At 54.5% G+C, this 12,959-nt stretch overlaps 1 protein-coding gene across 13 annotated transcripts in view; it reads left to right on the forward strand.

Moving 5' to 3' along the window:
• Nucleotides 1-12,959, forward strand: part of LAMB3 (laminin subunit beta 3) — a 64,825-nt gene that overhangs the window by 47,046 nt on the left and 4,820 nt on the right. For 11 of the 13 annotated variants that reach the window (XM_065038670.1, XM_065038677.1, XM_065038667.1 and 8 more), the window contains 15 exons: nt 2,252-2,366; nt 2,779-2,852; nt 3,278-3,460; nt 3,817-3,880; nt 4,178-4,353; nt 4,661-4,808; nt 5,156-5,344; nt 5,438-5,593; nt 6,511-6,707; nt 7,406-7,517; nt 8,107-8,479; nt 8,885-9,045; nt 10,049-10,257; nt 11,687-11,890; nt 12,550-12,694. In XM_065038670.1, coding sequence (XP_064894742.1) covers nt 2,252-2,366; nt 2,779-2,852; nt 3,278-3,460; nt 3,817-3,880; nt 4,178-4,353; nt 4,661-4,808; nt 5,156-5,344; nt 5,438-5,593; nt 6,511-6,707; nt 7,406-7,517; nt 8,107-8,479; nt 8,885-9,045; nt 10,049-10,257; nt 11,687-11,890; nt 12,550-12,694 — 2,506 coding nt within the window. The remainder of the gene's footprint in view (nt 1-2,251; nt 2,367-2,778; nt 2,853-3,277; nt 3,461-3,816; nt 3,881-4,177; nt 4,354-4,660; nt 4,809-5,155; nt 5,345-5,437; nt 5,594-6,510; nt 6,708-7,405; nt 7,518-8,106; nt 8,480-8,884; nt 9,046-10,048; nt 10,258-11,686; nt 11,891-12,549; nt 12,695-12,959) is intronic. The other 2 variants (XM_065038665.1, XM_065038664.1) reach the window with 2 other exon arrangements.

A 12,959-nucleotide genomic window follows, 5' to 3' on the forward strand; every position in this document is an offset into this window, starting at 1 on the left:
TATTTCTGATTCTAACTGGCAGAGCCAGGAGTTGGTAGAGCCATGGAAATTGCATGATTATATATTTTGATTTCTCTGTTTGCTTATTCTGCAATATTGTTATAAATATTGTAGTTGGCCAACTCCTGTTCTGGGATATTTATAGACAGAACATAGAACATAAAGACTGTGTAAAATATTATGGAAACAGATCAGTTTTAAGTGAGGATCTCAATATCTGCCCAACTGCTGAAAAATACCCAGGCCCAGGGGCAAAGCAGAGTCAGGTCTGGGCTTTTGTAGGTGCTAAAACCGAGCCCAGGTGTGAGCTCACACCTGTCCGCTGCTAAAACCGAGCCCAGCTGTGAGCTCACACCTGTCCGCTGCTAAAACTGAGCCCAGCTGTGAGCTCACACCTGTCCGCTGCTAAAACCGAGCCCAGCTGTGAGCTCACACCTGTCTGCTGCTAAAACTGAGCCCAGCTGTGAGCTCACACCTGTCCGCTGCTAAAACCGAGCCCAGCTGTGAGCTCGCACCTGTCCGCTGCTAAAACTGAGCCCAGCTGTGAGCTCACATCTGTCCGCTGCTGCTGGGCTCTGCACTGGAGAACATCTGGGTATCTGCTGGGGGACCAGCTGGTGCTTTCTGGTCAAAGCCACCCACACTTTGTGTGGTTTTGTGTGAGAGTAAGTAGTAAAAGTAAGGTAGTTCTTATGAAGCGGAGTCCTTTTTTTTATAAGAGGCTTGGCTGACTTAGGTGAGCCTGTTTCAGGAGTAAGGAAATATGTATAAACCATAAATTAATCTTGCAAGGGGGCACCAGAAATCTCGGTGCCGCTGTGTCCCTTGGCCACCACCTCTCAGCAGCTCAGATCTGCCAACCCAGCTCGTGTGGCCTGTTTGGTTTCGAGTTGGCTCATTTGTTTGAGTATCAGATACTGAGATTTTAGCGCAGGGTCACTTGTCACCCAATGTCTCCGCTCTGCCACTGAAAGCTGATCTCATCACTGGGGTCCCAAACATGCCCCCAAACATGTCTCTGCTGTCACTTAACGCCACCCCAGCCCTTATTGTGGGTATCTCGTTGCCTTCTTGGTGTCAGCTGTCACACCTTGTGCCAGGCACATTCCCATTCTCTCCCCCAAACCCACTTTTCTCCCAGGACGACCTTTCTGAGCTGTCCTGCCCCACACCTGCCATCGCTGGCAAACACTGTTCTCCATCCTCCCCAATTTCTGGGCTTTGGGACATGTCGGTGCGAAGCGTGTCCCCCAGTGCTCCGTTTGGGAGGCTGCTCTACTTCCCAACTTGATTTTCTAGTTGAAGAATTTCATACCACATTTCCTTTTGGGACAGCATTACCTTGTAGGTCATACAGGCCAAACTTGGGAACCTTTAGGGAAAGCGGGATCTACTTCATCCTTCATTCTTCATCTCTTCTCCATCCCACTGGGCTGGAGATGCCAGCACTTCATTTCGTGACCTTCCCCTCTCCCCATCTCTTGCTCAATCTCCTTCCTGCTCCTTTCTACACATTTCTGGAGGCTGCTCGTGTACCGCACGTACCCGGCGGCCCCGTGTTAGCGCTTGCACGGAGCGTTGCTTGGTTAGTCAAAATTTGGGTATTTGTTTGCTCCTCAGGGACCCAGTTTTCTCCTGTCCCCGCGTTCCGTGTGCCACATCTCTGTTTGCTCCCTGAATTACATAAGTGAAGGGCTGAACTTTGAGCCGCTTGACTTCTCACCCACCGACTTCTCACCCGCCGAGCTGTTTGCTGCCGCTCCGCTCCCCAGGGAGAGCGCAGGGACTGAGCATCGCTGGGGGATTTGGGATGCGAGAGAAAGGCCTTTCTGTTCACCCAAACAAACAGCCCCTTGGCTGAGTGGAAAAGGCAAGCTGATCCTGAAAAGCTGCAAAGAGCTTTCTATTAAGTGCTGTCATTGTGGAAAACAGGGGGTTTGCTTAAAAAAGAAATATGCATTTTTGACGATTTGCCAAAAATGTGCTTTAGTCGAAAGCATTTTGGTTTTAGCTCTCAGTTCGTAGAACCATGAGTTGTGTTTTTTTTTTTTTAATGGGGTGTGAAGAGGCCCTACATATTGTTAGTTTTATTGATCATGGTTCTTCAGATCTCTGATCAACCTGCTTCACCGATGCCATTTGTTCATCGGTGAGTCCTCACTGCACTTGGGCCTCTCTCCCGGGTCTGCAGTGGGACTGTTCCCTCCGGCCGAGCCGGGACGGTCCCTTCCATGCACCCCTTCTGTTCCAGTGGAGCATGAGGTGCTGCCGGTGCGACTCACGGCTGCCGCACACCCACAACGGGCACCGCGTGGAGAACGTCCTGTCCTCGGCCGGGCACGTGCGATGGTGGCAGTCGCAGAACGGTGAGTGCTACAGCGGGGTCACCGCAGCTCCCCGGCAATAAACGGCTTCGCAGGGAAGACAGGAGGTGTGGAATTCAGTAGGATCATAGAATGGTGTGGGTTGAAGGGACCTTCCCAGCTCCCCAGTGTCCCCCCTGCCATGAGCAGGGACATCTTCACCAGCTCAGGTTGCTCAGAACCCCGTCCAGCCTGGCCTGGGGTGTCTCCAGGGATGGTTCATCTACCACCTCTCTGGCCAACCTGGGCCAGGCTCTCACCACCTGCAGGGGCAACAATTTCTTCCCTATATCCAGCTTGAATCTCCCTCCTTTAGTTTAAAACCATCACCCCTTATTACAGGTTGGAAGGAAAAAAGGAATTAAATAACTTAGCTCAGTCAACTAAGTGTTTGTTTTCCTCTCTGTGCCTGCAGGCATCGAGCGCGTCTCTTTGCAGCTGGACCTGGACCAGACGTTCCAGCTCAGCAGCATCCTGCTTCACTTCAGGGTTTGTGTGCAGCATCTCACATGGGGGTCACAGATGAGGGTGGATGGGCCCCACTCGCTCCCCACTAGCTGTGGGGATCTCTGTGTGCAGCTCCTGATAGGAAACACACCAGAATCCACACCCCTCCTTTTCCTCGGGTTTTCATGGCCATTTCCCCAGGTGTTTGGGAGGAGCAGAGCAGGATGCTGGGGTCCAACCTGCTGAAAAACCTCTTTAGTGCAGTGTGTACTTTGTGGCTGCCGCAGGGTTGGCCAAGGGAAGGACCCCGAAGTGGTTGGTAATCTGCAGGGGACAGGATTGCTCCAGCATCCTGTTGAGACCTGAGCCTGAAGGAGGAGGAAGAAGAGGAGGACAGGCATCCCTGGGTGGAGGAGGGGCAGCTGGGACGCGCTGTCTTACAGATGTGCCTCTTTCCCGCTCTGCAGTCACCGCTGCCCGCGGCGATGCTGATCGAACGCTCCACCGACTTTGGCAAGACCTGGCAGGTGTACCAGTACCTGGCTTCCGACTGCGCCGCCGCCTTCCCCAGCGTCCCCAGGGGCTCCCCCGAGAGCTGGCAGGACGCTCGGTGCCAGGCGCTGCAGGGCTACACTTTGCACGGGGGCAAGGTAGGATTTGGGGGGGGTTGTGGCAGGGACCCCCTTGCATGTTCCCATTCCCTGGGTTTGGGGCAGGCGGGCTGTGCAACACTGCAGAAACTTGTGGTGGCCTGGAAATCTGTGACACATATGACACCTGGTGAGGGATGGAGCCCGTGGACGTCCAGTGCTGCTGGGGGGAGGAAAGCCCTCCCTGCTTTGTGGCAAGCAAGGTGTTATGTTGGTTTTCCTGCAAAATCCTCTGCAGCCTTTTCCTTGTGTTAAGTGACATTCTGCAGGGGCAGATTCAGAGCACGTACTGCCCAGAGCGTGAGAAGAAAGCACCTTGTGTTTCTTGCTTTTTAACTTTCTTTTTTTCTTCTAAGGTGAAATTTAGTGTCCAAGACCTGGCATCTACCATCACTACCTCTTACAGCCAGACTGTCGATAGTAAGTGAACAGCCTCTTTTATATCTGAGAAGGGCCAAGGGGAATGATACACCTCGTGGTACTTCCTACATGTGGTGGAGAGCGCTGAGTGGGGGTAACCCCATTGGGGAGCAGGTCCTCAGTGAACAAAGCCTTGAACTGTGTGTTTGACAACTGCCCTGGCACCTCCCAGGTGCCAAGGAGCAACATTTGGTCTTTGCTGATGCCTCATCTGCTGCTCTTCGTGCTGATGCCTCTGTCTCTTGCTCCATGCAAATCTCCTGCTGTCCCCTCACCCCTCTCCTCCGTCCCCAACAGAGCTGGGACAGTTCACCAACCTGCGGATCAACTTCACCGAGCTCCCCCACATTGCACGCCAGGGATATCACTCACCCAGCACCTTCTACGCTGTGACTGAGATGCGGGTGGTTGGCAGCTGCTTCTGCCACGGGCACGCCGACCACTGTGCCCCTTCGGGAGACCTGCACACCGCGGTGAGCTCTGTCTCTTGACTGGGTGGAGGGCACACAGGAGTTTTCAGCAAGCTCCTTCATGCCCAGGAGGAATTGTCAGTGCGGGTTATTAGCTGTTGTGGGATTTTTATGCTTGTCTATTTTGCCTTGAGCAAGGTTGTCCCCTGGGTAGGTGGTGGGAATCACCCTGTTGCTGTGGGTGAGGAGCAGCCTGTCCTTGGTGCTGGAGCTTCATCCTTGCGCAGAGAATGGGGCTGCACGGGGGCAGGAGCAGGACAGGGCTGTGCTGGAAAAGGGGTGAGGGGGATGAAGGCCTGAACCCATCCAGGAGGGTACAACATCCTCTGTGCAGCAGGTCCACGGGCACTGCGTGTGTCAGCACAACACCGCCGGACCCAACTGCGATCGCTGTGCTGCCCTCTACAACGACCGGCCCTGGGCACCCGCAGAGGACGACGATCCCCATGAGTGCCAGAGTACGGCGAGTGCCTTCCCCCCTCCTCTTCCTCAGACCTTTCCTCAATCCCATGAGCAGCAGCAGCAAGCTCTGAGACCTTTTACTGGGATGCTTTGTGGGGTTGGATTTTAATGTGGATGTATCTGCAAAAGGCACCTTGACACGTTTGCACCTGGGCTTTGCTTTGCAGGGCTGCACCAGCACTCAGCCACGCTGTCCGGCCCGTGCCAGCTGGGTCCTGGGGGGTTTGCGGGTGTCACTGTGTCACACAGGGGACTTGGGCACCCTCTAGTGCTGGAGCTGCCGGTGCTGGAGGGGTTTGCGCGGTTGCAGCGCTAACTGAGCAGTTTTGTTGGTTTTTTTTAGGATGCAACTGCAATGGTCACTCGGCATCGTGCCACTTCGACCCAGAGCTGTACCGTGCCAGCGGAGGGGCGAGCGGGGGTGTGTGTGACAGCTGCCAGCACAACACCGAAGGCAACAACTGTGAGCGCTGCAAAACTAACTATTTTCGCAACCCGCGGCAGGATCTTACCCATCCCGAAGCCTGTTTGCGTGAGTGCCTGGTTACCCCACTGTAACACCTTCCACAGACCCCCCGGCCACTCCTTGTGCCCCTCACCAGAGCTGTTTTCTGCCCGTTTCCAGCCTGTGAGTGCGACCCGGACGGCACCGTGCCTGGCTCCGTCTGCGACGCGCTGACAGGGCGCTGCGTCTGCAAGGAGAACGTGCAGGGCGACCGCTGCCACCTCTGCAAGCCAGGGTTTGCCCAGCTGGCCAACGCCAACCCCATGGGGTGCCGCAGTGAGTACACCCTAAAACAGCCCCTGCTTCCCGGGGTGTTCCTGTTCCCCCTGCGCTCATTGTCCTCGGTGGCTTTGAAAGGGACACGGTTTCCAGCCAGCTCCGTCATCGTGACACTCACCTTTATATAATGTTTAGAAATATATAAAGGGTGAGTGTCAGGATGCAGCCAGGCTCTTCTCGGTGACAGCCAACGATAGGGCAAGGGGTAATGGGTGCAGACTGGAACACAAGAGGTTCCAGTGAAATTTGAGAAGAAACTTCTTCTCAATGAAGTTGACAGAACACTGGCCCAGGCTGCCCAGGGGGGTTGTGGAGTCTCCTTCTCTGCAGACATTCCAACCTGCCTGGACACCTTCCTGTGTAACCTCATCTGGGTGTTCCTGCTCCATGGGGGGATTGCACTGGATGAGCTTTCCAGGTCCCTTCCGACCCCTGACATTCTGGGATTCTGTGATTTGGGGTTTCTAAGCCAAAGCCCTGTTTTGCAAAGGCTTATAAACCCCCTTGCTCAGGCTGTGGCCTGTCTCAGGTATAAGTTTGGCAAAAAGCATGGGAAAAATGGAGACTGGGGTGTCTGTAGTGCTGCATCCCCTTCCTGAGCGTCTCCTGTGACGTGCAGGTCTTGGGAAGCCGCAGGGGATGCTGGAGGCGATGCCGAGGGGGCTGTGCATAGCAAAGGGCAGCATCGCCTTGCAGCAGGGCTGCAGGGATGCTGCCCCGTCCTGCAGTGCTTAGGTGGGCACCACAGTGTTAGCAGGGACACGGGTCCTTTGTGACCCGCTCAGGCACGCAGAGAGAGAAAGAAAAGCGTGTCTTTGGGTGGCTACAAGGCGCTTCGTTGGACGTGGCTTTGTGGGAAGCCAGGCTGGCTCTCAGCACCCATTTTTAATATGACAAACCCCTCCCTGTTCCAGGATGCACCTGCAACGTGCTGGGAACGCAGCAGAATGTGCCCTGCGACGACGAGACGGGGAGGTGCGCCTGCCTGCCCAACGTGGTGGGGAATGACTGCGACCAGTGCGCGGGCGAGCACTGGGACATGGGCAGCGGCCGCGGCTGCCGGCCCTGCGACTGCCACCCCCGCGGCTCCCGCAGCCCCCACTGCAACCAGGTACCACCCCCTGCATCCTTGGGGGAGACTCAGCATGTTTCAGCAATGGTGCTTTTTTATTTCCTTGCCTTCTTTCATGCATGCACCTGTAAGTGTTCTGTCTTAGCACCATGCTGGGATCTCTCAGAGCATCAAAAACACCTCTTGGGTGGCTCTGCTGTCCCATCCATAGGAGCCTCCACAAATGGGCTGTGCATTCTCTAGCGCATCCTGCTCTTATTTCCTGTTTCCTAGAAAACACTATGACAGGCTATTCAGGAAAATGAAAGAAGGTGGTAATTACCAAGACAAAAATAAGCGGTTTTAAAAGGTTTGATATTTAGTAAGGAAGTCCTAATAGATCTTCATGCAGGCAATGCAAGTTAATTGTCCTCATTTGTCAATGAAAAGCATGTGTGTCACTTCAGGCTTAAGAGACAACAGGGAAAATTAACATTAAATGTAAAATTAAAAAAACCCTACAAATTCCGAGAGCCAAAGGTAGGTCCCAAATGAGCTCACTGCAGGCAGGAGACCTGACGTGGCAAACCAGCTGCTTGTGGGCGATTCCTTTGTCTTTGAAACAAAGCCTAGAACTCTGCTTTGCCATGCTTGGGCTGTTTGGAGGCTGTTTGCTTCGCTGTGGCTGAGCCTGCGTCCTGGGACAAGAGCTGAATAGTGGCTAGAACCATCTCCCTGATGTGTTTCTCTTTCCGCAGTTCACGGGACAGTGTCAGTGCCAAGAGGGTTTCACGGGACGGACATGCTCGGCCATGCAGGAGCAGGTCTGCCCAGATAGGCACTACGGAGATGTCCGCTTAGGGTGCACAGGTAGGAGCATCTGCCTTGTTTTGGCTTGATGTTACTTAGCACCGTGAAATCCCAGGTTATCTGGGAAAGAGCATCTGGCCTGTGCCCTGATTTTGGTGTTTCCCATGCTAGTGTGCAAGAGAAATACGTAGAGTCATAGAATACCAGGTTGGAAGGGACCACAAGCTTCGGATGGTCCAACCTTTCTTTGCAAAAATTTCCTCTCTGGAACAGCCACCCAGTTAATCCCTGTTGCAGCTCCAGGTGTCCCCCAGTCCCATCCCAGCAGCCTTGAGTGAGACCCTTGGCTGTGCTGGTCTGGCCATGTGGAGTCAGGGGCTGGGTGAGCAACCAGGCTCGGGGGCTCTTTCCATTTCTCTGCCCACGTAATCTGACATGCTGCAGGGGCCGATAGGTGGGGTTAGACTTCAAGGTTTTACCAAAAATATTTGGACCAGATGATCCTTGTGGTCCTTTCCAAGCCGGTATTCTATGATTGTGCTGGCGTCCTGTTAACAAGCTCTGGTTTTACATATGCATATCAAATTCTTTTTTGTCCCCCTTTTTGGTGGGCTTCACCTTGACATCTCTCCACTTTTCCATCCCCCAGAGTGTGACTGTGACTTCCAGGGCACGGAGGACATGGGGTGCAACAAGACCACGGGCCAGTGCCTCTGCCGCCCGGGTGTCACTGGTCCCCGCTGTGACCAGTGCCAGCGCGGCCACTGCAGCACCTACCCGGGCTGTGAGCTGTGTCACCCCTGCTTCCGCGCCTACGACGGGGACATCCAGCGCCTGCGTCTGCACCAGCTCGGCCTCAGCAACAACACGTCCCGGCTGCCCGTGGGGAGTGGGGGGTCCCACTTCAGCCCCCGCCTGGCGCAGGCGCAGGGCAACGTGCAGCAGGCGCAGAGCATCCTCGGCCGATCGCTGGTGATGGAGCAGAGCCTGGCCCAGGTGGGCAACGCGCTGGCTGCCATCAGGTGAGGGTCGGATGCTGCTAACAGGGCGCATCCCTTAGCTGGGAGGAGACGCTGATTTTTTTATTGTGTGCGCACTGAGCTGCTTGCACATTTTCTGCTTTGTTTTTTGTATTTGAAAATCTTGCTCTGTCGAAAGGTGAGCAGGGATGCGAGAGCAGTGCTTTCACGCGTGCCTGTCCTGTGTGAAATATTCCAAAGTCAGCATCTTGCCTGGTCCCTTCATGGCTCTCTGCTGCCTCCGCAAGCCTGCAAGGCCGTGGCACGTCCTCGGTCATCAGCTCTCCAGGCTCTGAAGTGCCTCTTCAGCGGGTGTTGGCAGCATCCCAGCACAAGAGCCCCCTTCTCTCTGCCTGCAGGTGCTTTGCGCTCTACTTGAAGTCACATTTTCTGCTTTTTGTCTCCCAGAGAGCAGGTCCAAGGCATAAATCCTGACCTTCGTTTTCTGGATGAGACTGCCTCTCTATCGAGGGAGCTCGAAGCCCTCAACAGCAGCTTGCTTATCACTAACGCCCAGTATCAGAGCAAGAAGAACCAGTTTGAAAGCAGTGTCAGCACAGATCTGTCAGGTACAGCGCTGCAGCTGTGATATCTCTTAATTTGCAGCTGTTAAATTACCTCAACGTGACTGTGCCTCGTGGTTTCCCACCAGCTGGGTGGATGAGATGGAGTTTTTAACCTTCTGTCAGCTTAGACGTGGCAAACGCATCTTCCCTCCCCAGTGAGAGGGATGCTTTCCACCCAGCCTCTGCTCCACGACTCAGGATTTCATGTTATGTGGGGTTATTTGCTCTGTTGTTTTGGGGCTCTGTGGCTCATTCCACAGGCACCACATTCCCATCCCCTGGTCAGCACACACTGCGATGCCGGGGTGCAGTGGGAAGCGGGGAGCCCCGCTGGGAACGTGTCACCGAACCTGGGAGGCAGCTGAGATAATGAAGGTTGTGTGCAGATGGAAGGGATGGAGGGGTGGGTAAGAGAGCCAGGCGGCTGTCAGGCGCTTAAGAGAAGAGCTAATTAAGCCCTGTGATGATGCTGGTGGTAGGCTGCCATCAAATCCCCGCTGCAGCTAATTCCCCCTACGTGTCTCGTTGCTGCCTCCCCCTCCTCGCTGCAGCGCAGGGCTTGGCCCTGGGACGTGGGCAGGTCTGCTCAGCACCTCTCCAGCCGAGTGGGGCTTGGAAGTCCCTGTCCTTCCAGCCTGGGGTGGTCAGGGGGAGCTGGGGAAGGGCTCTGAGCCCCATCCTGCCAAAGCCCTTCGGGGCTGCATGGAGCAAAGCCTGGGGTCATTGCGTGCACATCATCTTGCTTTAGTTTTGTTTCAATCTTCAGCCTCAACCCAGAGCTCCCTCCTTCATGAAAGCTCTATAGCTCACTGGAGGAACGGCTGAAAGGCATTTGGAAATAAAAGGAGCTTTTTCATTGTGCTGTAGTGACTAATCACTCCGTGTCCCCCTCCTCTCGCTGCACACATCCACTCGCAGGCTATAGTCAGCGCCTTCATTTCGGTAGCTGTGCTGCATTTATGAGTCACGGAGGCATTTGTGTCATTTATCGGTTTTATTCCCGCAGGAGCCTTCAAGACAATCAGCTCTGCTTTCCAGACGTCCAGCAATGCCAGCAGCATCGTCAGCGGTGCCTCGGGGCTGCTGGCCGAGTCCCGGGGGAGCCGCAGCAACGCCGCGGGGCTGGAGGGGCGGCTGGCCGAGTCCACCTCCAAACTGCTGACCCTGAAGGGCGAGATGGCCTCATCGCCCAACCTGACCCCTGTCATAAATAAGGTGAAGATGCAAAGTGGTTTTCTGACTTCCCCACTGCACGTTGCTGGTTTTCAAGAGGGCTCTGTAGTGCCTGGAAAGTCTTGTCTTGCAGTCATGTGTCTTTCCTCAAATAGTCCAGGACAAAGTTTCTGTCCAGAGAGACTCATAACTGGCATCCAAATAAGCTGATGCTTTAGGACATCAGTGGAGAATTGTCTGAGCATCCCTTGCCTGGAGATCACAGATACTGAAGTGTTGCACACCACCCCCTCCCAGGCACACACTTTTTCCTCCAAGGACTTTCTCATGTGTCAGTTCTTCTATCTCAAAGACCCACTTAATTTCTGCACGATGTTTCTTTTATTTCTCCTTCGCTGCTTTGTTATTGCCATGGAGATCCATTTTGGTGTCTCCTAATGCACGGTTGCTGTGGAGACCACCAACCTCCCCCTTTTGCTTTTCAGGGCACCAACACATTCCCAAGCGACCAGCCAGTGCTGGTGCTCGCACGGGCTCTGGGTTTGCGTGTGCCCCTGCTGCAGTGGCTTTTGCTGGGACGTAACTCTAGGAGATGCCATGTAATTAAAACTACTGATGTCCAGGCAGGAGGGCAGGGTCTTCTCATCCCATTCTCCCTCCCAAAGCAAACTGCACAGCTTGGACAGGGTTCCCCTGCCACAAGGGAAAGAGTTGCTGTCCTGAGAGTAAACGAGTCGTTTGCTCCGTGCTCTGTGTCATTCTTCGTCAGCCACTGGGGTTCAGGTCCTGCTTTGCTCCTATTTATGCTCCACCTTGGGGTGGTGAGGAGATGCCGACCTTGTGTTGCTGTCTCAGGTTTGGGTATCCAGCGCTGCCGTACACGTCTGTAGCACTGGCTGTGCTTCTCAGATGCAGTCACGCTCTCTGGTCATTTGGGCTGTATCGCTGTCAGCCCCGTTAGGAGAGCTGGTTCCATCCCTGTTCCCGTGCAGAGCTCCTGTGCAAGCACAGCGAGTTCCCCAGCTCCCTTGGCCAAGGGTCTGTTGGTTCTCCTGGAGAACAGGAGCTGAGGGGAGACCTTCTGATCTCTGAACTGCCTGAAAGGAGCTTGGAGCCAGGGGGGGTCGGGCTCTGCTCCCCAGGAACAAGCGCCAGGAGCAGAGGAAACGGCCTCAAGTTGCACCAGGGGAGGTTGAGGTTGGATCTGGGAACAATTTCTTCCCCAAAGGGCTGTGGGGCATTGGAACAGGCTGCCCAGGGCAGTGCTGGAGTCACCATCCCTGGAGTGTTGGACAGACGGAGATGAGGTTCTCAGGACATGGGGCAGTGCCAGAGCTGGGGGAACGGTTGGACTCCGTGATCTTGAGGGTCTCTCCCAACCAAAATGATTCTGTGATTCTAATGCCACTTCGTCCCCTGGGATGTGCCAGTTTGTCTCCCTGAGGTCACTGGGGTCTCTCTCCCTTTGCAGATCTGCGGTGGCTTCCGAGCCGAGACCTGCGCCCCTGCCCGCTGCGAGAACCTGCTCTGCCCACGGGACAACGGCTCTGCCTGCGGGGGGGACCGGCCCTGCCGCGGCATCTTCCCGCTCTCGGGGGGGGCCCTGGCTACGGCTGGGGAAGCTGCCAGGGAATTCCGCAGCCTGAGCGCCCGGCTCCGGGACACGGCACAGCTGGTGAGTTTGGGCAGCGCTCGGTCCTTTGGTGTCCAGCCTGGGGAGGGAACAGCTGTGGAAGGAAGCATCTGCAATAAAGTACTCACAGTGGATTCAAGGCTTGATCTCCTGGATCAGCTTCAGAAACCGAGGAGTTTTTGAGTGGGAGACTCCCTGCTGGGTGCGTGGGTCTCGCGTGCCTCCGGCACAGGAGCCACGGAGCTGAAGGAACACGAGCGGCTCTGGAAGTGTCACCAGAAGCCCATCCTCCTCCTGGTTTGGGGATAAGCATGGCAGAAGTAGTGATGTGGAAACCTCTCTGAATCCACAGGTGTATCTGCTCTAACATTTGATGCAATCTAGAGTATGTGTGCTAGTGCTGTTGCATGATTTTTCTACAGCCTCTCAGGTGCTTGCAAAGATAAAGTGAGTTTTCAAAGTCATTCCAAATCCTTTTCAAAGGTGTTTTAAAAAGCTAAACGGTGCTGCCCCACTTTGAGAGCTTCCTTTGCAAGTCCAACCCTCAATCTCTTAACATACAACCCTTTAAAGTGGTGGCATATTAAGAATGGGAAATAGTATAGCATCAAAGTGCCTTGCCCAGTTTACTCAGTTGGGGTAGGGCTGTTGGGATTCCAGATCAAGAAGAAATGTCTCCATCGGGATGTTGTCATTTGCAGATTAAGACGACAGAGACGTCTGCAAATCAGATTCAGAGCAATGCTCGGCGGCTCGCGGACCAGATGAGCGTAACGAGGACCCAGATAGAAGGAGATGTGCGGCGCATCCAGCAGTTCATCCAGCAAGTCCGAAACTTCTTGTCAGGTAGCGCTCTGCAGGTTGGAAAGTGAGTGTGCGCGGGTTGGTTTGTGCATGGAAAAATTTATGTTTTACAGTGATAATATGTATGAGAGTACAATTCAAAAGAGACAGTTGAGTATCACCCCAGTTAAGCCCTCAGATGTGCGGTTTATCTGTGCATGGGTGTTTATGTAGCAAAGGTAATGCACATCCTCTGAGACAGCAAGGCAGGCTTGGATAGTGTTTTCTGAAAAGCAGAAAAGCAGTACAAAGCTCTGCAATTTTGTCA

This window comes from Columba livia, chromosome 22 (assembly GCF_036013475.1).
Source record: "Columba livia isolate bColLiv1 breed racing homer chromosome 22, bColLiv1.pat.W.v2, whole genome shotgun sequence".
Lineage (NCBI taxonomy): Eukaryota > Metazoa > Chordata > Aves > Columbiformes > Columbidae > Columba > Columba livia.